Raw genomic sequence first — 27,602 nt, 5'->3', positions numbered from 1 at the left:
CCATCAGCACCCTGTCCATCAGCACCTAATCCATCGCCACCCGACCCATCACCACCCAGCCCTCTAAAGGGGTGCATGAAAGCCAGGCTGAGATTTTGGGGGCATTGGTCTGTGCATGGCCAGTCTCAGGGCACAGCACCAATACAGGGGGGTTCTGTTTCAGTCTTTTCCTTGTTTGAAGGATATGGATTGGGAATGGATGGGGTGAGTGACTGGGCTGTATTTTAAACCATCATGGAGGATGGATCCCACCGGTGGTGTCACACAGATGCCCGTTCACAAACAGCTCAGCACAGATTCCCATAGCCAAGCACTTCCAGATGTCATCCCCAGACATGGTGGGGGGACATCTCATTGCATGATGGCAGATGTCACCTGCAGCCGATCACATCCCACCCTGCGAAATGCAGATGTGCCGCTTCCAAACCACCCCATGCATTCTGAGAACGAAACAGGCCGGGGGGCTGGAGTTGAAGAGGAAAGTGGGAAAGACATTTGGAAGCTGGTTGAAGCTTTTAGAGGAGAAGCAAGCAGCAATGGTTAAAAGCTGAGCGCGGTGCTGAGCGGAAGGGAAGCAGCAGCATGTGTGTGTGTGCGTGTACAAAGGCATCTGCGCAGCTCTGCATAAACAAACAGAAAAAGCAGAAGTTGGTGGTAGTGAATTAGCAGTTAGGGACTGTAGAAAATCCATACAGGAAGCAAAATAGAAGAGAAATCTCAGGCCACGGGGACTGAGGACGCTGAGAGGGCGCTTTTGAAATAGATGAAGCTCATCGAGTGTGCAATAGCTGCAGGCTGGGACGGCCGCCCATGCGAAGGAGGGCAGGCACTGGGCTCCGCCGACTGCTCATCCATGCTCAGGAAAAGAGCCAGAAGGTGCAATTATGAATAAAGCCACAGCAGGAGGAATTCAAAAACAGCTTTTAAGGTAAGATTTTATCATGTCAGCCACTCTCAGCTACTTCCCTGTGCGGTTTGGGGAGGGCTGGTTGGATGCAGGGTCGCCTGGATGCCCAAGGAGTGTGAGGTTATAGCCCTGCAGGGAAGCTCAAACCTGGTCCAGGGGTTTTGTGGGGCTGGAGTGGGGAAGCAGGGTTGTATTCACCCTGGCAGCAGCCCAGGGCTGTGGTCTGGGCATGGCCAGTCCCAGGGAGCAGCACCAGGTCCTGTTTCAGTCTTTTCCTCGTTGGAAGGAGATGGATTGGGAATGGATGGGGTGAGCGACTGGGGTGTATTTTAAAGCATCAGAGCCCATCGGTGGTGGCACACAGGTGCCCATTCACACACAGCTCAGCGTGCCTCAGCCCGCTCTCCAAGGGTCAAATCCTGCAGCTTCCACCTTCCCAACACCCACAAATCGACCGTGTGGTGGCTGTAAAATCCCAGCTGCTGCTTCCCTGGGGTTTTCCAGCTTGGTGTGCTGGGTGAGTGCCAGCCCTGGGCAGGGCTGCTCAGGGTACTTTCCAGGAAGTCTGGAGGCAAGGAGAGCCGCTCCATCCCTGGTACTGCTGAGGGTGAGGCCCCAGAGGAGCTCTTGGGACAACCAGTGGCACGGGTGGGAGATGTCAGTGGGCCAGATGTGATGGTACAGACCAGAAACCAGCCATTCCCTGGGAAAAGGTGCAGTGCAAGTTTATTATCCTCCCATTTCCCATGGCTCACAGGGTGAGTGGCTGCAGCTCTGCTCCCATGGGATGGGATGACAGCAGCAGGATGGCCAGGCCTGGTTTGTGTACACCCACCCCAGTCCCCAGCCCTGCTTGGGGCCAGAGGGACACTGAGACTGCTCTGTCCCTCGCCCACAGTGCAGGACAACCACAGGCCCTGTGGCCTGACCTGCTCCGACGGGGTGTAGGCAGAGCCCCGCGGTGCCTTTCACAGCAAGATAATTTCCTTGACTGAAAAGCAGAGGAAAATGATGAGAAATGGGGTTTGAGACAGTGTCTCGCCCACTGCTACCACCGCAGAGGTCCCTTGGGACCCAGCCTGTGGAGCCGTGGGAGGACACGGCCAGGCAGGAACAGGAAAGCGGGTGTTTTCCTGCACATCCCTCCCAGGCTCCCAAACGACCCCCGGGACCGGGCTGGGGGGGCTGGGTGCGGGGGGAGCTGCGATGACCAGACACCCCCAAACTCACGGAGGAAAAAAAACTCATTAAAACTTAAAAAAACCCCAAATCCAACGAACCAAACCCGAACCAAACCCAAACCAACCCCCACTAGGCAGCCGGGCTGTTTATGCTGCTGCCTCCGCGGGCGCGGATGCGATAAGTTAAAGGAACCGGCGGGGAGGGGCGGAGCGGAGCGGTGCGCACCCGCGGAGCTGCCGGCGGGGCGCGGGCGGACGGGCTGATGGGCGGACGGGCTGACGGAAAGGACGGACGGACGGACAGACAGACTTAAGAGACAGCGCGGCCCCTCCGCTCCGCCCCGCGCAGCCTCCGCCCTCGGCCGCTCCGCTCCGCTTTACATAACGCGGCCGGGGTCCGCGTCCCGCGCCGCCGCGGATCCGCTCGGCGGAAATGTGGAGCCGCCTGTCCCGGTTTCCTGCCTGAGCTGAGCCGTCCCGAGCTGTCCGCCCCGTCCCGTCCGCCCGGTCCCGGCCCCGGGCGCTCCGCCGCGCTCCACCATGGGCGAGCGGCAGCCGGACGCCTTCTCCTGCAGGTAACCGCGGGCGCGCAGCGGGTCCGGGCTGCGCTGTACCGGGGATGGGCTGTACCGGGGACGGGCTGTACCGGAGACGGGCGGCCCCGAGGAGCGGCCGCTGCAAAGTGAAAGTGGTGGCGGCGGCGGGGACCGGCCGGGCGGGGGGAAGCTGCCCCGGAGCTATCCCGGGCGCGGATCCGCTCCTGGAGCGCAATCCCCCTCCTTTGCCAGCCCCGACCCCTCGGACCTCCACCCCCCCGACCCCTCCCATCCCTGTTTCTTTGGGGAGCCCCTTCCTCTGTTCCTCTCCTTCCATCCTTGGGGACACTGTCCTCTTCTCACCCCTCTCCCCCGTGGGTGCTTCCTATCCCAGGGACCCTATTCCCCAGTGGGTGCCCCCCATTCTGGGGATTCTCATTTCCTAACACCTCTTTACCCCACAGCACCCCATCTTCTGCGGTCACTCTCCTCCCCAGGTCCCTCATTTCCAGCACCTTTATTCTGGGGACCCCTGATCCAGCCCTGTCCCTCTCCTCCATCTGCCCCCAGACCCCTGCAGCCCCCACAATGGGGGTGGCCCCTCTTGGAGGGCGCAGGACCATGTGGGATGATGCTCACCAGCCCCAGCCACCTATGTGGGGTGCTGCCCTGCCCGTAGGGGCCATGCCCTGCCTGCTCACCCCACTGCCCCCTTCTCCTTTGCCCCTGTGCCTGCTGCCAGCACCAAGCAGAGGTGCCAACCAGAGCCTGCCAAGTGGCTCCTCTGGCTTTCTGCTCCCTGCAGACTTTGTTGGCTCGCAGGCACTGCCTGTTGGCAGGCGTGGGGGCTCGGAGCATGAGGCCGATGCACCGGAGGACAACATCCCAGCAGCCTCCCTTGCACTTGCCAGCGTGCCCAGTCCTGCTCATGCCAAGCCCTGGCGGGGTCACCCACAGAGAGCCCGGACCCACTGGCTTCCACAGCGGCAATAACATGGTCATTGCTGCCCGGGCTGGGATTTACTGTCAAGGAAACCGGGACGAGTTCGATATTGTTGTTGTAAATTGATTCAAGATGTGCCGGAGTTGTGGGCTGGTGGCCCAGGGACTCTTCGGGCTGTGCTTAGGTAGGAAAAGCAGCTGGAGGAAGAGGTGGCCAGCCAGGGACCTGGCACTGCCGCCTCTTGCATGTCCCTGTTTGCTGGCAAGGATTGGAGTTTAAAGACCAATGACGTTACTGACAGGTTTCACTTTGACTTGTTTGGGATTAGATCAATGCCTCGGATTTCTTTTTAACTTGCTTTTGGTGCAAGAGAGCCTTGTCCCGGAGCATTCCCCCCACCCCCAGCACTGCTTTTATTTTCTCCTTTGCCTTTATGTATTTACTGCCTCTGAGAAGATCTGTTTTGGTTTCGCCAGAGCGCGCAGGGCACCGGGTCTGCCAGTGCCCTGTATCACCCCAGAGAGATTGGGGTGCAAGTGCTGGTGGCTTTTGAGGGGTCATACATCCTCCTCACCCAGAGCAAACCCCCCCCCCGAACCACACACCCCTGGGGCTGCCGCGGGCTGATGGGCACCACGGAGACATCGGGATAAATCCCAGCGGCTGAGACAAAGCGAAAGCACAAGAGCTCAGCAGTGGGGTTTGTGGTCCTGCTGCGGCTTGGCGAGGAGGAAGGGCCCAATCCTGCCCTGGGGCACTGCTGTGGTGTGGAGGGAGAGCTGGGTTGGTGGGGAGCTGAGCTGCTCCCCACGGGACCCCCATCAGCCGCTCCCGTGGGAGTGCTCCCTGAGCCCGCGTTCTCCCATGGCTGTGCCGCAGAGATTCATTTAACGCAGCAAAACAAACCCTGTTGAAAGAGGCCATCCCGCTGCTGGGCTTTACCCCATAGGCAGTGGGTGTGGGAGAGTGTGATGGGATAAACCAGGCTGCAGGGTGCCAGATGCCACGGTGAGGGGTGCTCGGGTGAACAGAGGCAGGCAGAGGCTTTCTAGGGATCAGGGCTGGCCACAGCAGCTCGTCCTGGTGAGCTCCTGCAGGTCAAGTGAGCATGGAGCTTGCGTTTGGCCCAAGATGGGTTTGGGATGGACTGTCTCCATCCCATCTGTCCTGGCGGAGCAATCGGGAAGCCAAATGGGTGGGTTTCCCCTGGATCTAAATTGTCTGTGTCCTCAGAGGTCTGCGGTGCTGCTCAGCCCACAGAGATGTAAATTAAGGCCAGCCTTGGCCTTCAATAGAGCAACTTGTGTCAAATGAGAGGGGTGTGCATGTCCTGCAAGAAAGGAGGGGTAGGAGAGCAAAGTCAGGCTCCCAAAACCTCCTCCTGGCTTTTATCCTGATTTCCTCAGAAAACACAGCCCCTGTGGGTGTGCGATGGGGGGATCTCTCCAACCTGCTCCTTTGTTGCTTTTTAATTTGTGGGTTTGGTTCAGCCAAAGCAAAGGGTGGGGGGGAAGGTCCTGAGGCACTTCTGGGGTCCTCCAGCTTGTGTGGAAACAGCCTTTGGGTTGCAGGGAGTGATGGTGCTGTGCCATCACCCTCCATAAGACCCCAGAGAATCCACACCACCATGGGGGGCTGCTTCCAGAGAGTAGAGCAGGCCAGGGCTGGGCAATTCCTGCTGTGGATTCTGCTGGCCTGATGCACAAATGGCCTTGGTTGCTTTATAGTGATGCTGTAAATATGTAGCTGCTCTTTTGGGGGACCCCGTCACCCTCCTTTCTTCCCTTGGAGTCCCCATGCCCTGGGTGCATGGGCTGCTGAAAGGAAGAAGCAGCTTGGCTGAGCAATAAAACTTCATGGGGCTTTCCATGAGTGTAGAGCCAGGACTGCTTTCCACGGCCATGCTGCTCTGTCTCGTGTTATGGTCCGGCTTGGAGAAGGGTGAAATTGGGGTGCTCCCCTCTGTCCCCATCCTTATCCTACATCAAGAGGCTGCAGCCAGACCCTTTCCCACCTCTCTCCCTGCACCAGCCCTTCCTGCCTTGCTGAGGGGATGCATCTCCACCCCCAAATGGTCCCTTTCTGCGTTCACATCCCAGGGTTGCATCCAGCCAATCCTCCAGTATCCACCCCTGCACCCCAGCCCCCAGGGGATCGGGATGCAGAGAGGGGCTGCACCAGCCCCCTCCTGGGGGGATGCTCCGCACCACCCAGCCCTTGTGAGGCCACCACTTTCAGGCTGGATCCCCTGGGGACCCACAGCCCCCTGACCCCCCCCCCCCAGGGACCTGCATCCCCCCAAGTCCCCCGCACCGGATGCTCTCCCATTGAAAAGTGCTGTTCATTGTAACTCAGCCTTTTATAGCTGCCTCGCGAGCAGGGTGCGGGGCTGTGCCAAGAAAGGCTGCTGCCGGCTCAGAATAGCTCTTTTCATGGAGGACATCCTGGGAAGGAACAATGTTCCTGCTCTTGGGATTGTGGGAACTCTGTATTTCTGCCACTCGGGAAGCAGGGAGCTGTGGGGCTGGTGAAGGCGTCTCCCAGCCCCTCGCTTCACTCCCTTCTCAAAATAGTCCTGGGGGTGAATGTTGAATAGCCTCGTGCTTCTAAAAAGGAGCTGAAAATGCCGCCGGCTGCTTCTCCTCCGGTTTGGGAACAGTAATTTCTGGGAGAGTCGGCACATCAATCACATTTCCTAGTTATGCTGCTGGCGTGGAGACCCGCGGCTCAAGGGTTGGGGCTGGTTTCATTTTCGGATCGTGGCTGCACACGCTCTGGGGCTGCACATGCAGGAGTCGGGCTCACTCAGTGACACGGGCTCTGCTCCATAACATTTCCCTTTGAGGCCAGGTTTGCAGCGCTGGGTGCTGGACGGTGTCCTTCTCATGCAGACACAGCCCTCTGCATGGCTCTCTTATGGTGGGAAGGCAGCAGGATAGATCCTGCAGCTCCTCCATGGCGTTGCTGGCTCTGAACCACTCATCCTTCCATCAGCGTGTGGCAGAGCTCTGGTGCTGGCTTCAAGCATTACCCTGGTGCTGCCGGCTCCTCTGGCTGCAGTTGAACAACAAATGTATTTACTGGGATTTTTGCTATCATAAAGGCGCAAATAACCCATTGCCGGATCTGATCCTGCCGCAGGGACACTCGCCGGGTTGAGCAAGAGTTTAATGGAATCTCCAGGGGCGGCTCTGCTGCCGGGATGGATCCTGCACAAGCCGGGGCTCGCCATCCCAGCCCACATCAAAGTCAGCCTGTGGCTGGTCTGTCCTGTCCTGCTCTTCTTGGAGTGCCTAGCCCAGCAACCCCAAAACACCCCCAGCACCCCAAAACAGCGCTGAGATGGGGCGGGCTGGGTGACATACAGCTCTTCCAGTGCTTGGGAAGGACATAGCCCTGCATCCAGCCATCCCGTGGTGCATCGAGGGTGGGCTGGATTCCTCGTTTAGTGCAAATTAAAGCCATTAGTCCCTTGGCTCGGTGCTGGCCTGCAGGATGGCTGGAAGCCATATCAGGTATAAGGGATGTGGATGCATATTCTGCCTTAAAGCCACTGGGTGCTGAATTCCGGCATTGTGGGCTGGAGCAGGGAGAAACCCACCCATCAGCAGGCACTCACATCCCTGCGGCATGTCCCATGGAGCCAGGCGGAGGAGCAGGATGCTGCTGCAGTAGCTCAAGCATGGATTCATCCAGGATAGCTATTTCCACATGGGAAGTGTGCCGGGTAGGAGCAGGGAGGACAGCATTGCAGTTTGTGCTCATCCTGGCAGGTGGAAGCACTGGGGATGTATTTCCCATTGTCGAGCCAGTTGGAAAAGCACGTTGCTACCAGAGATGGCCTTTGGCTGCTTCCACCGCATGGCTCAGGCGAAGCCCAGCTATTCCCATGCTGCAAACCATTCCTAAAGCCGGCGTGGCGCAAGCCGCAAACCTTGGAAAGCGAATTCCCTGCCTTGGGAATCTCCCCCCATGTCTGAGGAGCCATCCGTGCGGGTGCCCCACTTCCTTCAGTGTTTTGGGGGAGCATCCCACTGAGTGTGCTGGTGGTGCCGTCAGCTGTGGCGGCAATTCCCGGGTGCTGAGAGGAAGCGGGAGGATGCTGAGTCAGGGCAGGCTGGCAGTGCTGATAGACGGGGCCCCGCCGGGGTGCTCGTCCCGACCACGGCCGGGCGCATGCCCGGCACCGCCGCAGCGCCAGCCCCGAGCCTCGGGCGGCTCTTCTGAGAAGCCGGGGCTGGCGGGGGGCAGATAACATCTCCCCTCACTGAGAAACCTCACGGTACGTACTAGGAAGGGCGGCGGGTGGGCAGAGATAGAGGTTGGCTTCCCGGCGTTATCACCTCGCTGGCTGCAAACAAGCTCTGCCGTGCCGCACGCTCCCCATCGCCACGCTCGCTTCCACCCAACCCTTTGGTTTTCTACTTAATTCTTCCTCCCCGTGACCAATGCAATCACTTTTCCTCCCCTCCCAGCAGCCGGGCGCTACCGGGTGACTGTAATTTCGAGGAGGTGGTGGCACCCGTGCTGGTGTAGCAGGATCCGGGTGGGTTGGCCGATGTTTCCTGCCTGAGTGGAGTGCACGGTCCTGATAAGTGCGGTGGCGAGCATGAGGTTCAGCAGTAAGCAGCCCATGGGGAACGCCACTGCCGGGCTCAGCCACGCACACCAGGGCGACCATGGGTGCCGTCAGATTGGCCTCACACCAAAATCTGCTCCGGGCAGAGATATGGCGTGGTTTGCCAGAGCCTGATGGTCCCACGAGCAGCAGAGCATCCCACCAGGGGCACATGCTCGTGGCTGGCAGTGCCGGCGGCGTGGCTGTACCTCCCCCAGCCGCAGGGATCTGGCAGCGAGGCAGCTCCATCCCTGGATTCCTGCATCTTTTCCTGCCGTTTCCTCCCCTCCCGCCCCCACTCCAGTTTTATCAGCTGCGTTGAAATAGGTCCCTGGAGGGAAACCCATCGGCGCTGCGAAGCCTTGGCAGGAGCAGAGCGGATGTGGCCCTGCCGGGCGTCCCCGCTGCAGGCAGCTGTGCTGGCAGGAAGCCCCATAGACACCCCGCTCCGGGACCTGCCCGCACCCCACCTCACAGGTGGGGAAACTGAGGCACGGCCCTGCCAGGTCGGGATGGGGGTGCTGGAGAGGGACTCTTCATCAGGGACTGTAGAGATAGGACAAGGCGTGATGGGTTTAAACTTAAACAGGAGAAGTTCGGGTTAGATGTGAGGAAGAAGTTCTTCCCTGTGAGGGTGATGAGGCACTAGCACAGGTTGCACAAAGAAGTGGTGAATGCTCCATCCCTGGCAGTGTTCAAGGCCAGGCTGGACAGAGTGACATGGTCTAGTGTGAGGCGTCCCTGCCCATGGCAGGGGTTTGGAACTAGATCACCTTAAAGTCCTTTCCAACCCAAACCATTCTATGATTTATGATTCTATGCATGGTGCTGCCACAGGGCTGGATGCTCCATGTCCTGTCCTGCATGGCCGGGTGTTGAGCCATAGTGGTTCCACTGTGCTGCTCACCGGGAAGCCGGCTGTCCCCAGACTGGCTGCAGCATGTCGCATGCTCTATCCCAGAGAATGAAGCGGCTTTGATGGGGACCAAGCCAACCATGGTGCACCCCAGGCTGCTTGCCCTGTGGGTACGTGTTTGGACTGGTGTATGGCCACATTGGCCAGGGGTTGGTGGGACAGGGGGGAGGCATTGGGGCTGCCCTGACCCTGCTGGTGTGCTCTGTCTTGCAGCGCGTCCGCCTCGCTGGAGCCACGGCAATGAATGGGCACACTCTGCCAGCCGGCACGCCAGCGCATCCCCGGGGCTGGCATGAGTTCTGCGAGCTGCACGCCATCAGCACCGCCAAGGAGCTGGCGCGGCACTACCTGCGCTTCGCCACCGAGCACCCGCACCATGACCTCCTGGCCGCAGAGAACTTCTCGGTGCAGTTCACCGACCTCTTCCAGCAGTACTTCTGCCATGAGGTGAAGGAAGGATTTGCCATGAACCAGCTCCGCATCCTGCCCGCCGGCCCGGCGCGGGATTACCGGGAGACGCATCGGCGCCACACGGATGCCTCCTTGGGCAATGTGGCCACCAAAGCCGAGGCAGATCCAGGCTCCGAGCAGCCCGGCCGAGCTCCTGAAGCCACCCCATCAGGGCTCCGCAAGTCCTGGAGCTCGGAGGAGCTGTCGGGGCCGGCGCGGCGCCCGTTCTCACTCAGCCAGTTGCGCAGGAGCTGGCGCAGCCTCTTCCGACGCCGTTCCTCAGATGCTCTCCCTGGGGATGGGGATGGGGAGGCAGCGGAGGCAGCTCTGAAGCCGGGACTGGGGAAGCGCATCCTGCCCTGGGGGCTGTCGCGGGAGCAGCCCCCCGAGGTGCGCAAGGAGGGGATCCTCAAGTACGGGCTGCTGGATGAGAGCTCCTTGGACAGCGGGACGCGCTGGCAGCGCTGCCGCCTGGTGCTGCGGCGAGCGGGGACATCTGATAGCGAGGAGTATGTGCTGGAGCTCTTCGACCCACCCAAGGTAAGGACCTGCTGGTTCTTGCCTGTATTAGCTGGGTGATGCTGCAGGTTGGGGATGATGCCGTGGGTCGGGGATGCTGCTGCAGGTTGGGGATAATGCCGTGGGTCGGGGATGATGCTGCAGGTTGGGGATGATGCCGTGGGTCGGGGATGATGCCATGGGTCGGGGATGATGCTGCAGGTTGGGGATGATGCCGTGGGTCGGGGATGATGCTGCAGGTTGGGGATGATGCCGCGGGTCAGGGATGATGCTGCAGGTTGGGGATGATGCTGCGGGTTGGGGATGATGCTGCGGGTTGGGGTTGATGCCAGGGTGCCAGCATGTCCTGTGAGAGGAGCAGGGCCATGCTGCATCTCTAATCACAAGAGTTTGTCACCGTGAGCAGTGTCTGGGCACAAGCCCAGGACCCAGATGGGTTTGCTGTGCTGCTGCTCTCCCTCCTCTGCAGCCACATGAGGCTGCACCCAGTTTATTTAAGACCTCTGAGACTGAGAGCCACCACTGCAGGACCATGTTTGGGGGGTGAAAGATGCTGTGACCATGTGCTGTGGGCTACATGCGCGCTAATTATTGCAGTCAGTCAAGATGCAATTGCATTTCTCTGTGCTGGGACCTCAAACCTAGGTTTTCCAGCTAGAAGCAGAGCATCTGCATTGTGAGCTGAGGATAGAGGCTGGTGGCCTCCATCCCACTCATCCCCAGCCCCATGGACCTGTCCCAACAAGGGTTTGGCAAACCCCAAATTCACCCTGTCCCTGGTTTGCCATGGCTTCAGCAGCCAGAGCATGTGCTCGCCTGGGCAAGTTGGGAAAGGAAGGGGAAAAACCTTCCTCTGTTCCCCATGGGTCCTGTAAGGGAGGTTAATTTTAGTTTTGTAAGTACTTTTGTAGCTCAAAATTCAGCTCTTGGCTACGCCAGGGAGCTCCCGTGGTGCTTAGAGGCCGGCTGGAGCGGAGATGATGCAGGATGTGAGTGAACAGGGAGCGATGCGGGGGGAGCCGTGGAGTTTAATCTTTAAAAAGACAGTTCCTCCACATGGCAGGTCCTACGCAGGCGTCATGGGCTGTGTTTTCCCTCTTTTCCCGTTTTCTTCTGTGCTCGTTTAACTTTGATGACTAAACTTTTGCTTCGGAAGGAGGAAACCTCCGGTAGAGGTGGAGCCTTATCCCTGCCTCTGGGCTGTGTTTGCTGCTCACTGTGGCAGTGGGGTCAGGGAGCTGCAGGCTGAATTCCTGCTATTTCTACCAAATGACTCCAATATTAAAAAGAAAAATAAGAAAAAGCACCAAAATTGCACAGTCTGAAAGTAAGAGCTGGTTTTGCTCTGTTGTGTCAGTGGTTGCAGTTGTTTGTTCCCATGGGAATGCATGTCCCCGTCCTGGGGCATGGGAAGGTCTGGCTCTGAACAGCATCACTTTGGGGTGCTTTGAGGGTGCTCCTGGGTAGCATCACTGGATGCTGGCATGGTCCGGATCCTGGCTCACTGGGATGGCACTGGGCATGTCGGACCATGCCGCAGGGAACAGCCTGGCCAGTGGGGAGGAGGTATCTGATGTTATTTCATGCACTGCTGCCAGCTTTGCTCCTCCACATCCTCAGTGGCTTTGCCCAGACCTGCCCTTGGGGCTTTGCAAGAGCCAACACTAAAGCCAAGCAAGGGGATGCTCCCCAGCACAGGGTGCTCAGCAGTCAGGGCTGAGCACACCCTTTCTGGGCACCCACCTATGCTCCCCACGGCCCAAATGACAAGTGCCCCTTTGGACCCCCACTGTGTGCTGCCTGCCCCCAGGACCTGGTGCTTACAAGCACTGCTTTTTCCCTTTCTTTTTCCCTTTTTTTTCCCCCTTTTTTCTTTATTTCCCCCATCCACCTCCCCTTGGGAAGCAAGCTGAGCACAGAGCACATTCTTCCTCCCGGCTGCTTTGACCCATGGGCAGGAGGCATTTAAAACAAGCCATTTAGCAAGTTCACCCAGCTCTCTGCAGCGTTACTCCTTGCAGTTTGCTCCAAATCTCCATCCCACAGAGGTTTCCTGGTGAGATCCCATCACTGTGAGGCCGAGGACCCTGTTTCTCAGCCAGGTCTGCGAAGGGGGGATGTTCCTCACTGGATTTTGCGAGTCTCCGCAGTAAATTGCTTCCTGTGCAAACACTCTCAGGGTGGGTCCTTCCTCTCTAATTAACTGGGCCGGGCCAGATCCTTTCTCCTTTACAGCACAATCAATCCAGCCCCTTTTCCAGTAAGTGTAGTTGAATTCTGGGGGTGGTAGAAAGCCCCCACGGTGCTGGTGGGTCCCACTTCCCAAATGCAGCAAGGGGGCAAAGAAGAGAGAAGCAGGAACAGAACAGCTTGTTGGTGATTTACTTTTGCTTTCTTTTTCCATGAAAATAAGTTCTAGGGAAGGATGCAGGGAACCCCCGCTCCTCCATCCTTTGCCCCGCGATGCTCACAGGGCTTTGCCACTGCCCATGTTGTGGATCTGTTCCTGATCTGATGATGCTGTTAATCATAGACTAACAGACTAGTTTGGGTTGAAGGGACCTTAAAGCTCATCCAGTTTCAACCCCTGCCACGGGCAGGGACACCTTCCACTAGAGCAGGTTGCTCCAAGCCCCTGTGTCCAACCTGGCCTTGAACACTGCCAGGGATGGGGCAGCCACAGCTTCTCTGGGCACCCTGTGCCAGCGCCTCAGCACCCTCACAGGGAAGAGCTTCTGCCTTAGAGCTCATCTCAATCTCCCCTCTGGCAGGTTAAAGCCATTCCCCTTGTCCTGTCCCTACAGGCCCTTGTCCAAAGCCCCTCTCCAGGTTTCCTGTAGCCCCTTTAAGCACTGGGAGCTGCTCTAAGGTCTCCCCTTAAGGAGCCTTCTGTTCTCCAGGCTGAACAAACATGGTACCCCAGCTTTTTGTCCATCCACAGAGCTCCAGACCCTTTAAATAATACAATGTAAATGGAGTTTCGGCTCAACCTCATGGCTTTACAGCATCAAGCCAAGCCCTCAAATATTTAGCACCTTGCAATGACCTGAGAAGGGCAGGGTGCCTCCGGGAAGTGGCCATGGATTGGCCTCTGCTCCCTCATTCTGCTTTTGGCAGCTTTTATCTTATTCTCCCCCAACCTCCACTTTCTCCCCAGTGCACTTCAATGGGGCCTCAGCCTAATCCCATAACGTGCCCGGCATCAAAGGGAGCAGGGTGCTTTGAAGAGCCCTAATCCCTTTTACTGCTTGGGTGGCCAGCGCTGTGCTGGGTGAAGGGGTGAGTGTCAGTGAGCCGTGCTAGTGCCACCCATGGTCCCTGCGGCACTGCCCAGTGTGGGCATCCCATTCCCTGTCATGCCACCGGAGCTTCAGCAGGATGAGATGGGGTTTTGGGCAGAGGGAGCAGCTCACATTCCCGTGCTTGCAGCCGCTGCTGGGTTGATTTTGGCATTGCTCCTTCCTCCCTCGAGCGCTGGAAAAATGATGTTGCAAAGGAGGGATTTAGAGATGACTGGATGCGGAGCTCTCACGGGAGCGTGTCACAGCCTGGCTGCAGGGCACCACTGTGCTTGGGACACCCAGATATCAGGGTATTTATAATGCTTGTATGGGTGTATATATAGATGTGCAAAGGAAAACCAGTGAGACCCTGGGTATGGTCCTAGGAGTGCAGCCCAGGTGGATTCTTTAATGTCTATATGAGGGCAGTGCTCACCTGCTTTCCGTGGAGGCACTAAGAACTTTCTCCTCCACCACGCTATTTACTCTCTTATCACTTATAGGATTGGGTAGCTCTGAGGCCTCTCCACCTTAGCAAATTTAAGCCAAAGCTGGCAAAACAGCCCCTGCAGGGTTTCAGGGCTGCTCTGTTCATCAGCTGAGCCCCAGCTCCCAGTGCCTTTTACATGGCCAAGTCCTGAGCTCCCTGAAAACCGTGATTTGCAACGGAAACGTCCTGAGCCATTTCTGTTGACCAGATGTTTTTACAGGAAAGGGGAAGGGAAATGGGATTTGCATTTGCGCTGGTTTCTTTATAGCATTTTAATGAAATCCAGTGCATCCCGTAAATCGATGGCATGCCGAGACAAGCCGGGAAGACTCTTTCCGGAGAAAACCCACGGAGCCTGTGTCATGGCTCGTCTGCAGCCGTGGCCGCAGGAGCAGTATTTTTATCTCTGCTCAGCGTGAGACTGCTTTGACTTCCTTTTTTTCTCTTCATTTTTTTTTCTCTTCTCTCTTTTTCCCCTTCCTTTCACCTGAAGCTGGTTTCTGAGAAATGCCACCTCCTGAGCAAGCAGGTCCTGCGCTGCTGGGCTCCCATTCGCAGTGCTTGGGACCAGGCGTAGGGTGAGGGGCATCCTGGCACTGAGGTCCCCATCCCAGCTCCTCCAGGAGCTGCTTTGTACCTTCAGGAGCAATTGGAGTTGATGCAGTGATTCAGTTGAGGATGTATGGAGGGGCAGTGGTGGAAGGAGAGATGCCTTCAGGGATGGAGAGGCCACATTATGGGAAGCCTGGACCCCAGCAGCAGCTGTGTTTGCATCCCTATCCCACGCAGGGATTTGAGCAATCCCTGTCTTTTGCAGCACAACACTTTGTTTCAAATCCAAAACATGTTTCCTTTAATTAGTGACCTACAATTATGCTTAAAAACTGGACATGGCCACTTGGATGCACAAATGCCCTGGCTGCTGCTGCAGCACCATGAGCTCCTTCATTCCTCTATTCCTGCAAAAAACCTGATGCAAAATGGTCTTTTCCTCCCAGGACCACCATGAGCAGAGCACCCACTGTCTTCAGGCAATGGGTGCCCCATAAGAAGGTGTTTGCTAATGACGGGAAGCATCTCAGTGTCCCATCATGGCTCTGGCCCAGGGAAGAGCATGTCTGTGTCAATCTGGATCCCATTTGGTGTCCTCCATCTTGTGAGCTGGAGCAGACTGGACCACGTGTGCTCCTGCCCTTGTCCCCGTGGTTTGCCCAGGGGCGAGCCGGCTGCACGGCATCTTATTTTGTCTCTTTGTTGCCATAAAAATGTTGATCCCAGGCTGGGGTTTGCTGCCTTGATCCTCTGTCCAAGAGCAACCCTGTTGCATCATCCCTTAGCGGCTGGACACGTGTGGCCAGAGAGCTGCATCCCTCTCCTGGCATCCCCTTGGGTTGCATCCCCAGGGACTGCATCCTTCTCCTGACATCCCCTTGGGTTGCATCCCCAAGGGACCGCATCCTTCTCCTGGCATCCCCAGGGCTGAAACCAGGAAACCTGCCATGCGATACAAGCTGGAGGGGTTTGCCTGTACTGTGATTCCCTTGGGAAAGGTGAAACAGCACCCAAAGGTGCCCGGAGCTGCACCGAAACCCACCGCAGACTTTCACTGCAGAGCAGGGTGAGCAGCACATCCCCAGCTCTGCTTTCGGTGCTGTGCTGCTTGCTGTTCTTCGAAGGCGAAGGGCTGGGGCATCCTTTCAGCTTCTTTGGTGAGATTTTGGTGGTGACTTTCTCTGTATTTCCCCCCCCCTTCTTTTTTTCATTTTGGGTATTGCAGGGTGGGAGCGCAATGAGACAAAAGGTTATTTGTCATTTATTAACCACAACTTTTTCCATCCTTGGTCATACACGGAAAAAACACTTTTAGCAGCTTAACCACAGCCCTGGTGCTAATTGCTGAAGAGCAGAGTTTCTTATTTTGGAAACCGTGTTGCTGGGATGGGGCTTGGTAGAGTTGTGAGGGGATGGGTGCAGGATGGAGCAGCCCCAACCTCCTGCTTCCCCTGGTGCTGGGGTTGTTGGGGTTTGCAGGAGAGGGGCTCAGAGGGTTTCCTTTCATTTTAACCCCATCCTTTAAAATCTGTCCTGTTGTTGCTGGCGGGTTCTTGTCCCGCTACTGTGACCCCCATGCTCATGGCAGTGATGCTTCACTGCCTGCCAGCACATGGATGCTCGTGGTCAGGGCTGTCTGCCTCGCAGGGATGCTGCAGAGCTGCTCAGATAGAAGAGCACCATGGGCAAGCTGAGGATCATTGAATCCTAGGATAATTTGTGTTTTAAGAGACCTTAAAACTCATCCATTTCCAACCCCCTGCCATGAGCAGGGATGTCTTCAACTAGATCAGGTTGACTGGAGCCCTGTACAACCTGACCTTTTGAGTGTTTACAGAGATGGGGAATCTACCCCATTTCTGGGCAACCTGTTCCAGTGCCTCATCACTCCTATTGTAAAATATTCCTACCTTGTGTCTAGTCTAAATCTACCTTCTTTTAGCTTAAAACCATTATCCCTTGTCCTAAGTGAGAAAAAAATCAAGAGAATCATAAGAAAGGGGACTGGGAAAGTGCTCAAGGACTGTACCTGAGCCTCTTGCAACTGGGGATGCAGGGTGCTGGTGGGTGCTGGGTCCCGCTCGGCCCTGGCACCCAGTGTGAGATGCCCGGTGGTGTTTTTTTGGGTGGTTGTCTCTTTTTACCTTTTTTCTTGTGCTTTTTACGGCCCAGGATGTGGTTGTTTCTGGGTGTTTCGAGGCTGAGCGCTGCTTCTTTCAAAGGTAAATACTGATGAGAGGCTGCGCAGGGTCTGGAAGGGTTCCCTGCTCCTCCCAATCGCTCCCAGTTCCAACCGATGCCTGATGGATATCGTGATGTTCAATGTTGTCTTGAGATCATGTTGAAAATGAAGCATTTGGGGCAAGATCTACTTCATGCAGTCAGGGCACAGAACAGGGCAAGGGGTCACCCCACGATGGTGCTCACTGCTGCTGTCAGTAGGTTTCAGAGTGAACAGATACATGCAGGCAGTGAGGTGGGAATGTGCCACTGTGGGGTCTTTGAGGGGCTGAGCTGAGTTCTGGGTGCCCTGCAGTGGTTTTGGGGTGCAGGAGGCACATGAGAGGCTGGGGGTGTGCAGGGAAATGACCTCCTGGGTGATGCAGAACCCCCGGGTGATGTAAAACCTCAGGGTGATGCAAAATCCTGGCACATCCTCGGGATGCTGTGGGGTCCATGTTGGATACCCCCTGTTCCCGAGCCCTCTGGGGCTGGGTTTTGGGTGACTCAGTCCCTGGCTGCAGCCAGCTCTGCTTGTATGCAGGCACCTTGTTGATTTTCCATGCTTGTTGTTTATTCCAGGAAATTATTAAAGCAGCCCACGCTGGAAGCGAGTTTGGCTTAAAATAAGACACAAATGAAAGGGGCTGGCAAATACTGCCTGTTTACAGATCCTGTTTACAGCCCTCGTCTTCCCAAACCCTGCTGTGAATGTGAGCCACTGGGCTCTCTGGTTTTGGGGTGGTTTGTAGGGTTTTGGGGAGGGAATGTTGACTCATTCATGTGGATGTCTGCATCTCTTGGTGGATGTTTGTCAATGCACAAAGAGAGGCCATCAGCCCTGAGGATGGGGTGGAGGTTTCTATATGGAACCCCCAAATCCCTCCCCATGGGTATGGATTTACCCGGTGGCTCTCGAGGTGTGTTTTGCAGTGTCCCAGGTTTAATATAATCAATCAGAAGTAAGTGGTTTGCTGGGGTCTGGGCTGTGTTTTCTTGCTCGGCAGCCGCTCAGGATGGGAACAGAAGGTGCTTTGTGCCCTGTCCACCCCCGAGCCAGCGCTTCAGGCTGGCACAACGGTGCCTCTTGTCACCGCTGAGCCTGCTCCCCTCGGCGATGGCTCTGTCCCTGCCGTGGGCTGTGGGGATGCTCGGGGATGGGGTGTCTTGGAAACTCCTTTGTGCCTCTGGTGTTGGTGGGTTGAGGATGCTGGCTGGGGTTTGGGGTGCGCAGAGAGGAGGTTTTGGGGAGGTAATGGCTGGGGTCTGGGATCACCTCTTGTGTTTCTCTGCTTAACAGAGGCAGAAAACCTCCTACCTCCAGTTCCACAAGCCCAGAACACAGAACCCCATGGTGGTGCTCACTGCTGCTGTCAGTAGGTTTCAGAGTGAACAGATTCATGCAGGTGGTGAGGCAGGAGCGTGCCAGCTTGGGGTCCTCCCCAAGAGCTTTGAGGGGCTGAGCTGAGCTCTGGGTGGGCTCTGCAGTGGATTTGGGATGCAGGAGGCACATGAGAGGCTGGGGGTGTGCAGGGAAATGGCCTGAATCAGGATCCCAGACCATGTCCCCAGTACTAGCACGAAGGACCCATTCCCTTGAGATCAGCCGCGGTGCAAATGGCTGAGGAGGAGCATTGAGATTAGCTGTGCTATCATCAACCCCATGGAGTGCCACGATTAGGCACTCAAGGATAAATGCTGCAAGGCTGAACGCTGGGATTAGCCATGGTGGAAATCCCTGAACACTGGGATTAGCCATGGTGCAAACACCACACCCAAGGACACATGCTGGGATTATCTATGGTGCAAAGTCCTCAAGCATGAGCATTGGGTTTAGCCATGGGGAAAACCTGCAAGGCCAAACACCAGGATTATGTGCCATGCAAAATTCCCAAGGATGAACACTGGGATTACCCACAGTGCAACCCCCGAGGACAATCACCAGTGCAGCAGACACCTTGTACCCTCCAAGACAACCCTGGGTGCCTCCCAACAGGACCCTGCTACTTGCCCTGTGCTGAAGCAATGGGATGTGTTTCCCCTCCAGTTCACCCGGCATCCCCCTGGGACCAGGCTGTGTCCCGCAGTGCTCCTGGGAAACTTCACAAAACTCCCTGGGGCCTGTGGGTGCAGGATGTGGTTTGACAGCGGCACAATCCGGTGCTTGCAATGCTGTGGATGTTGGTGGCCATCCGTCTGTCTGTCCATGGCAGCTCAAGGGGCTGAGCTGTGCCCGGAGATGCTGCAGCTCTAGCTGAGGTTTGTCCCTTGTATAAGGGGTGCTTGGTGGGCTCTGGGATTTACAGAGTGACAGATCTTGCCCGTATCCATCAGGGACCTTGCACAAGGGTTGTGGCACGTCCCGTGGTGTGACTCAGAGTGGAAGTGAAAGAGCCAGCACAGGGAAATCCCCAGCACATGGAGGGGCCAGCACCAGTGCCTGCCGCTCTCGAAGGATTTGCTCTCTGCTCTGCACAGGGCTTTGTCACTGCCATCATCGCTGTGGAACTGCTGTCATTGCATTGCCACCACCATCATCACTGTGGAACTGCTGTCATTGCATTGCCACCACCATCATCACTGTGGAACTGCTGTCATTGCATTGCCATCACCATCATCACTGTGGAACTGCTGTCATTGCCATCACCATCATCACCGTGCCACTGTCATCATTGCTGTGCCACCACAGTCATTGCCATGCAACTGTCGTCATCACCATGCCGCTACTGTCATTCATCACCATGCCACTACCATCACTGCAGTGCCACCACCATCATCACCGTGCCATTCTTATCATCACCATGCCACCACTGTCATCACTGTGCCACTGTCATCATCGCTATGCTACCACCCTCGTCACTGTGCCACCATGGTCATCACTATGCCACTGCCATCATCACCATGCCACTACCATCATCCATCACCATGCCAGTACCGTCACTGCTGCGCCACTGCTGTCATCCCCTGCCACCACTGTCATTGCCGTGCCATCGTCACTATGCCACTGCTGTCATTGCTGTGTCACCACTCTCATCCCTGTGCCACTGCCACCTTTGCCAGCATGAGACTGGGCAATGTCCAAACCGACTGGGAAGGGTCCAGCTCCCTCCTGTGCAAACCAGCACTGCGGGTGGTGGCAGCATTCTGGGGACCTGGCAGAGGTTGAGCTGAGCCTGGGGGTGTCTGGGTGGGTGGTGGGTGCCAGCACCCTGCTGGTGCTGGTGCCGGTCAGACCTAGAGGTGGCTGCGGATATGGGCACTGTGGCAGTGTGATTTCGCTCTCATTCTTGGAAAGCTGCCTGCCTCCCTCTGCAACGAGCGAAGAACGCTGTCCCTGCATCTGCGGTGTCCCCTGTGCAGCATCCAGGCCATGCTCCTTACAGCAGCGGCTCAGAGCATCATGGCAAGAGCTTTCCCAGCACATATGAGTGAGCTGAGACGAGTTTTGCTTCCCCCAAAAAACATAATCCAAATATCCTTGGAGAGATGCGGAGGGACCTGCAATGCCCTCCTGGGCGGTGGTTTCCCACTGCTGCTCGCATGGGAGAGCAGGAAAGGCGAGCGGGGAGAGGTTGCGGAGGGAGGATCACGGAAGGAGCCGCGGTGCTCATGGGCCGGGTGTCAGCGCAGGTACCAATGAACGCGGAGGGGCAGGAGCTGCGGTGAGAGCTGCTCGAGCGGAAACGCAGCAGCTCCTCTGCGCCTGCAACGCCCGAGCGCAGCTGTGACCTTGGCCTGACCTTCAGCTCCCGGCGCGGGATCCTTCCTATAGCCATCAGATGCCGGCAAACCCCGCTTTCTCCCGGGCACAATGCCCGCTCCAGGTGTGCGGGGCTGTGCCGGCATTCCCTGTGCCGGCATTCCATGTGCTGTGCTGCTTCTCCCCATGCTGTGCTAGTGCTCCCTGTGACGGGCGGCGCAGTGGGGTGTCCTTCCCCAGTAGCATGCTCACGGTAGGGAGCAGGAGGGAGTTTCATCCTGGGGGTATTTTCCTCCATCTTCCAGTTTTCCCCATGTCCCCTGGCACTGGGAACAGCACTGGCTTCGTGGTTTTAAACTCTGGAAGAATTCCCTGCTAAGAACAAAGATACGGATCCTGGGGGCAGCAGATCCACTCTCAACACTATATTTAAGGAGATGCCAAGAGCTCATCCCCAGCTGATGGTATCATATTGTCCCCATTGGTGGCTCGATGTTCCCAGCATTGCCTGGCTGCTGTCAGCCCTGCAGGGAGGAGTTTGGAGGAGCAGGGCCAGATCCTGCTGCCCTCAGCCCTATGAGCTGGAGATCGCTGTGTCACATCCCAGGATGGCCCATTTTGAGTGCCAAGAGTCAGGAGCAGGAGTGCCGCAGTGATGGCACGGTGTGGCTGTGTTCTGGGTTGCAGCTTCATGGGGTATTGTGTCCCCAAGTGATTTTGGGGGATGTTCAACCTTGTGCTGGGGTTTCCCCCATGGGCACAGGATGCTTTGGGGAGCAGTGGGGTGAAAAGAAGGCTACATGGAGACCTCATAGCAGCCTTCTAGTACCTGAAAAGGACCTACAAGGATGCTGGAGAGGGACTCTTCATCAGGGACTGTAGCGGTAGGACAAGGGGTATTGGGTTTAAACTTAAACAGGGGAGATTTAGGTTGGATATAAGGAAGAAGTTCTTCATTGTGGGAGTGCTGAGGCACTGGAACACGCTGCTCAAGGAAGCTGTGAATGCTCCATCCCTGGCAGTGTTCAAGGCCGGGTTGGACAGGGCTTGGAGCAACCTGTTCTAGTGTGAGGTGTCCCTGCCCATGGCAGGGGTTTGGAACTGGATGATCTTAACCAAATCCAAACCATTCCGTGATTCTATGATGCTCATGCGGCTGGAGGCTGAACTGGGGCAACATCCCAAGCATCCTGAGCATCCCATCCTGAGCATCCCATCCTGAGCATACCAAGCTGGCAGCAAGGAGCACCCAGCCCCACGGTGCTGCTGTGGCACCTCTCTTGCCAAGAAGCAGCCCATGGGTGCTGGGTGAACACGCGGTGTGTTGAGTATGCAGTTTTGCTTACCAAGAAATCCCTTTCTGGGTACTGGCCACCATCGAGCCGGGCATCTTGTGGTGCAGGGGGCAGGCACACCGTGCCTGTGGTAGGCACTTCTCCGAAGCCAGACTGCTTTTTCGGGTGCCATATCTCTCTGCTGCATCATTTCCTTCTCCCTTCACGCTCCCCATCTGCACCATCCCCGGGGAGGGACGCAGGGGGCTTCGCCGAACTCCCTTTTCCTGGAAATTCCCCAGTTCCTAGGAAAGCAGGAAGCCAATCCCAATGCTGCAGTCGGCATGCATGCCGATAAAACCCTGCTGCGCCGGCAAGCATGGGGACGTGCTGGGTGTCACAACCCAAGATCGGGAAAGCAGCCAGGATGGGCAACTCCTTTGCTTTCTGCCTGCAGGACTTTGCGCAGGGCACGGTTATCATCCAAGGATGGCAGGAAAATGAAAGTCCTTTGGGATAAAGTATTGGTGCCACTGTGGCAGCTCACGGCACCCCCAGCCCCGTTGGCGACAGTGATTGCAGCTAAATCTGCAATCACTGTCGCCAGTGGGGCTGGGGATGCCGTGAGCTGCTGTGGTAGCACCAACCCCGCTGCATGAGCAACTTCTAAGAACTTTCTTTTCAGTGCTGATAAGGGCTGATCCTTCTCGTGCTGCGTTTCCGGCCCCAAAGTACACCGAGTCCTCAGTTGAGAGTGTGGAGGGAGGGAGAAGGGATGGGGGATGGGGGAAAAGAAAGCAACTAAATACGGTTTGGTTGGGTGTTGGAGTGCTGAGTCCCTGCTGGGGACCCCCTTGGCATCATGCAGGTGGTTGGGGATGTGGTGGGGTGGCTTTGCTGTGAGCATCACAAGCTTTCAGCAAGATACTTTGGTTGGCAGATGCCGTTGTGCAGCGCAGCATCCTCATAGCATGGTTTGGGTTGAAAGGGACCTCAAAGCTCATCCAGGGACACCTTCCACTAGAGCAGGTTGCTCCAAGCCCCTGTGTCCAACCTGGCCTTGAACACTGCCAGGGATGGGGCAGCCACAGCTTCTCTGGGCACCCTGTGCCAGCGCCTCAGCACCCTCACAGGGAAGAGCTTCTGCCTCAGAGCTCATCTCAATCTCCCCTCTGGCAGGTTAAAGCCATTCCCCTTGTCCTGTCCCTACAGGCCCTTGTCCACAGCCCCTCTCCAGGTTTCTTGTAGCCTCTTTAGGCACTGGAGCTGCTCTAAGGTCTCCCCAGAGCCTTGTCTTCTCTTCTCCATGGTACCCCAGCCTTTTGTCCATCCACAGACCTCCAGACCCTTTAAATGCGGCTTAGCTCTGGCTACAGGGGTGAACATGGAGGATTTGGGGTGCAGGGTTCCCCCAGGGGCTTTGGCACTCAGGATGGTCCCTGGCACCCCAGATACATCCTGATCCCCGCGGTTGCCGGTGGGTGCCACGTGCCACAGCCTCACTTGCTGGCACACGGAGCGTGCCGGGCAGGAGAGGAACCGAAAGCTGCTGGGATGGGTATTATTAACCTTTGTGGAAGTGCTTGCTCAGCACTTCGTCATGTGCCTGTGTCAGCACGCTGCTGACGCCTGCACCCATCAGCGCGGGCTCCCTGCCTGCATCCCAGTGTCCCCATCAGTGACACTGAACCACAGCAGTCTCCCTGAACCACACTGCTGAGAACCCCCATCTTCCTGCCCTCCTCTACCCATCCCTTTGCTGCTGGCTCCTTGGGGCCACCAGGATGGGCCCCACTCCATACAGGCTGCCCCAGCGATGCCATGTGGGGTATTTCCATGCCACAAGGGGTATTTCCTCGCTGGTGGGGTATTTCCCAGCAGAGCCGGGTATTTCCTTGCTGTCTTCGGTTCCTCGGGTGGCTCCTGGCAGGCTTGGCCGTGTCCCAGCAATGCAGCGGGATGTGGGGTGGTGGTTCAGGGTGTTTGGGCTCAGCTCATCCCCTGTGCTCCCCTCCATAGGGCTCCAAGCCGAAGCTGCACGCCGCCTGCTCTGCCGTGCAGGAGGTGCGGAGGTGCACGCGCCTCGAGATGCCCGATAACCTGCACACCTTCGTCCTCAAGGTAAGGACTAAATGAGGGGGTCCAGACCCAGCCCCAAGGCTTTTCCCACCCTCCAGAGCGCACGTGGCTGCTGAAAGCTCCCGTGCCAAATTTCAGTTCCTCTTCCCAGCCTGGGAGGCAGCACATGGGGGGATGCTCTGCACCCGCTGGGGTCAGGGCTGGCGCCCAACATGGGTGGGAGGGATTTGTATATAGAATCATGGATTGGTTTGTGTTGGAAGGGACCTTAAAGCTCATCCAGTTCCAACCCCCTGCCACGGGCAGGGACACCTTCCACTAGAGCAGGTTGCTCCAAGCCCCTGTGTCCAGCCTGGCCTTGAACACTGCCAGGGATGGGGCAGCCACAGCTTCTCTGGGCACCCTGTGCCAGCGCCTCAGCGCCCTCACAGGGAAGAACTTCTGCCTTATATCTAACCTGAACTTCCCCTGTTTAAGTTTAAACCCATCACCCCTTGTCCTATCACTACAGTCCTTGATGAAGAGTCCCTCTCCAGCATCCTTGAAGCCTCTTTCAGATACCGGAAGGCTGCTACGAGGTCTCTGTGCACCTCTCTCTTTCTGAAGCCCCCTCTCATGTCCTTCTCTGATGTCCCACAGGTCACCAATGCTACGGACATCCTGTTTGAGGCAGGGGACGAGCAGCAGCTCAGCTCCTGGACGGCCGAGATCCGGGAGTGTGCACGCAGGGGGTAAGCACCCAATGGATGTCCCCAAGCCCAGGGATGGGGACAGCCCTTCCGTGCCCCCCAGCGCTCAGCCTGGCTTCTCCCATCCCCAGCAGGTCTGATATGGGTGACCCCGATCTGCTGGCATGCTGGCACCCCAATCCTGCAGCCGCCAGCCCCACTACCAGCACGGACACCCAGAGCCAAGGTGAGCAATGGGGACACCCTAGGGATGGGGCATCCCTTGCTGGGGGGGCGGGTCTCTGCATCCTGCCATGGCCAGCTGGGCTGATGGAGCATCCCCACATGGCATGGCCGGGGGGCAGAGCCAGAGGGGAGGTGGATGGGGCTGACGGGCAGGGGGTCCCCGCTTCCCTGGGGCACTCATCCCTGTGCCCTAGCAGGGGCGACGCCGGGGGTCCCGGGGGAGGCGGCGGGGCCGAAGATGGAGCAGTTCCTCTCCTCCTGCCCCTGGTTCCATGGGCCCATCTCCCGCGTGAAGGCGGCTCACCTGGTGCAGGTGGGGGGGCTGGAGGGACACGGCGTCTTCCTGGTGCGGCAGAGCGAGACGCGCCGCGGCGAGTATGTGCTCACCTTCAACTTCCAGGGCAGAGCAAAGGTACGGGCGGGAGAGGGGATGGGATGCGGGCGGGAATCTCACAGGAGCCCCTCAGACAGCACCCCCACCATAGCATGGTCCATGTCCCATCATCCCACCCATGGAGATGCTCTTCTTGCATGGTCTCTACCCTGATGCTTGCAGCGGGCTGGTGGACCCATCCCCGCTCCCGGGGGGCAAAATCCATGCAGTGATACAGGCACTGGGGATGCAGCACATCATGTTAAGCCCGTTTGTCCACCTCCACCCCAAATATCCCTGTGTCCCCCATCATCTACTCCAGCAATGGAGCCGGTGGAAGGGTAACTGGTCCATGTTCCTCCCTGCAGCACCTGCGGCTGGCGCTGACAGAGCGGGGCCAGTGCCGTGTCCAACACCTCCGCTTCTCCTCCATCGTGGAGATGCTGCACCACTTCCATCGCTACCCCATCCCGCTGGAGTGCGGGACAGCCTGCGATGTCCGGCTGTCCAGCTATGTCGTCGTCCTGCCCCAGCCACAAGGTACGTGGGGACGGAGGGATGGGGACATTCCATGGGGTGTTGGAGAGAGACTCTTCATCAGGGACTGTAGCAATAGGACAAGGGATAATGGGTTCAAACTGAAACAGGGGACGTTCAGGTCAGATATAATGAAGAAGTTCTTTACTGTGAGGGTGCTGAGGCGCTGGCACAGGGTGCCCAGAGAAGCTGTGGCTGCCCCATCCCTGGCAGTGTTCAAGGCCAGGTTGGACACAGGGGCTTGGAGCAACCTGCTCTAGTGGAAGGTGTCCCTGCCTGTGGGAGGGGGTTGGAACTACATGATCTTAAGGTCCTTTCCACCCCAAACCATTCTATGATTCTATGGGGTGCAGGGATCAGGTGTCAGCAGGAGGGTCCTTGGGGTGGATGTGGGTGCCCTGGGGCTGGGCAGAGCTGGGCCCTTTGGCCGCACATGGGACAGGGGGAAGCGGAAGCATCAGAGCAGCAGCCCAAAAGGTGGCTCCCGAGCTCCCACTTTCCTCTTTCGAGAAAGGAGAAGCTGCCCCAAACCACTGCAGATGGGGGGTGGGGTACGGGATGCATCCAGCATCCCCACCCCGATACCCAGGAGCAACAAGGGCAGGAGCATCCCACTGACTGCCCATCTGTCCCCTTCACCTGCAGCTCCTGGCTCCAGCACCACGGTCCCTCTCCCGCTGCCCATTCCCAGCTGGAGCCCTGACTTCAGCCTCGTCCCCACCAGCTCCTCCTGCCCCCACGGCCCCAATGAGCCCCCTCCGGGTCCCCCATCGGAGCAGATCTTCCACGTGGTGCCGCCGCCGTCGGAGCTGGCGCAGAGCCTGCGCCCCAGCAGGGCAGCCCCCAGCCCCCGGCACCGCGATTCGGACTACGAGGTGGAGGCACCGGGCCGGGGCCACGTCCGTGCCATTGACAACCAGTACACACCGCTCTGACGGGGGCTGCTCCGGCACCGGGATGCACTTTTGGGCAGAGAAATCCCAGAGACCTTCTGGGTATCCCATCGAGAGAAAGAATGTACCGTTTCTTCCTTCTGGTTAGGGATGATTATTGTATTTTTGCAAGGAAGGGGGTAATTTTTCACTCCAGTACGGGTGTGCTCCCTCTCTTCGGCCTGTTAAAGGGCCTCTTAGTTGTATTTTCTGGTTGTTATAATCAAAGCTTTCTTCGTCACTGTTTACACACGCCGCTCGTGCCTGCGTCCCTGCGTGCCGGGCATCGCGCCATCGGGCTCAGCATCCCACCCAGCGAAGGAACCGGGGTCTTGAGTTGTACTCATTTGATTGGAGAAAGGCATAAAAAAGGAGGAAAATAAGAGAAGTGGGTTATAAATTCATCACCAGTTGCTGCTCCGGCGAAGATGAGCCCCGTCCTCCTGCCCCAGCACGTGGTGCTGCTGCTGCCAAAGCCACCTGCAAAGCCCAACCTGCTGGAGCTGAGCTCCTGCATTGATGATGGTCACGATCAGAGATTGGGCTTTGTTTGTAGATAAGGCAAAAAACTGGCTTTTCTCACTCTTCTTTTTAACCCAGAGCAGCTGCAGTGACTCCCTGCACCAGCCAGAGGAATACTTACACCATCAGCCTTGCTAATTGAGACGTGAACACTAACTGCTCCATCATTAATATGTCACTAGGTGAGAACTAATGCGGAGACTGACGGCAAACCACTCCTCCACATCACCACAGATGGTGATGGAGGTGTTTTATCATGGTGATGGAGGTATTCTATCATGGTGATGGAGGTGTTCTATCCCAGTGATGGAGGTGTTTTATCCCCATGATGGAAACATTTTAGGCCTAAATCTAAAGTGAGTTTTTCCCCCAAACATTTTGTACATCTCCAGCACTCACCCTACTCTCACTTGCCTTTTATTTCACCCTTAAACCGCTGCACAACCAAGAGTTTGGTGGTATTTAAAGCTATGCAACGGCCTCTTGCAGGCAAGGGGGGGTCCCTATGGTGTACACCTCCCTGCCTGGAGGAAGAGCATCTCCCAGGCAGTCCCTGATAGCAGAGGAGCTCTGTTTGCTTGCACAGGTTGCACACCAAGCATGACATAGGCGCTGCCGTAACTCCCATGGGAGTAGCCGTGTATTAATCCCTGTGGAT

General features: G+C 57.3%; 1 protein-coding gene across 4 annotated transcripts; it reads left to right on the top strand.

Annotated features, from left to right (window-relative positions):
* The first annotated feature begins 663 nt into the window (after positions 1 to 663).
* Positions 664 to 27,262, top strand: SH2B3 (SH2B adaptor protein 3). 4 transcript variants are annotated; one of them, XM_030501378.1, is made up of 8 exons: positions 664 to 928; positions 9,315 to 10,091; positions 23,607 to 23,708; positions 24,306 to 24,397; positions 24,487 to 24,581; positions 24,775 to 24,992; positions 25,322 to 25,493; positions 26,136 to 27,262. In XM_030501378.1, exons 2-8 carry the CDS (start codon positions 9,342 to 9,344, stop codon positions 26,423 to 26,425), a joined length of 1,719 nt encoding a protein of 572 aa, XP_030357238.1. In that variant the 5' UTR covers positions 664 to 928; positions 9,315 to 9,341; the 3' UTR covers positions 26,426 to 27,262. The 4 variants fall into 4 exon arrangements, with proteins under 4 accessions (XP_030357238.1, XP_030357240.1, XP_032776103.1 ...); XM_030501380.2 differs by lacking the exon at positions 664 to 928 and adding an exon at positions 2,433 to 2,663 and having other exon boundaries at positions 24,778 to 24,992; XM_032920212.1 differs by lacking the exon at positions 664 to 928 and adding an exon at positions 2,433 to 2,663.
* The last annotated feature ends 340 nt before the right edge of the window (positions 27,263 to 27,602 follow it).

Source organism: Strigops habroptila, chromosome 11 (genome assembly GCF_004027225.2).
Source record: "Strigops habroptila isolate Jane chromosome 11, bStrHab1.2.pri, whole genome shotgun sequence".
In the NCBI taxonomy this organism is placed as follows: domain Eukaryota; kingdom Metazoa; phylum Chordata; class Aves; order Psittaciformes; family Psittacidae; genus Strigops; species Strigops habroptila.
This window is presented reverse-complemented; position numbering and strand designations above follow the sequence as displayed.

Bases quoted from the DNA above. Each gene is read 5' to 3' on its own strand.
- SH2B3 (XM_030501378.1), top strand. From the start codon at position 9,342: ATGAATGGGCACACTCTGCCAGCCGGCACGCCAGCGCATCCCCGGGGC. The intron at 24,398-24,486 runs GTAAGCACCCAA...TCCCATCCCCAG, and splicing joins CGGGAGTGTGCACGCAGGGG to CAGGTCTGATATGGGTGACC. The intron at 25,494-26,135 runs GTACGTGGGGAC...CTTCACCTGCAG, and splicing joins CGTCCTGCCCCAGCCACAAG to CTCCTGGCTCCAGCACCACG.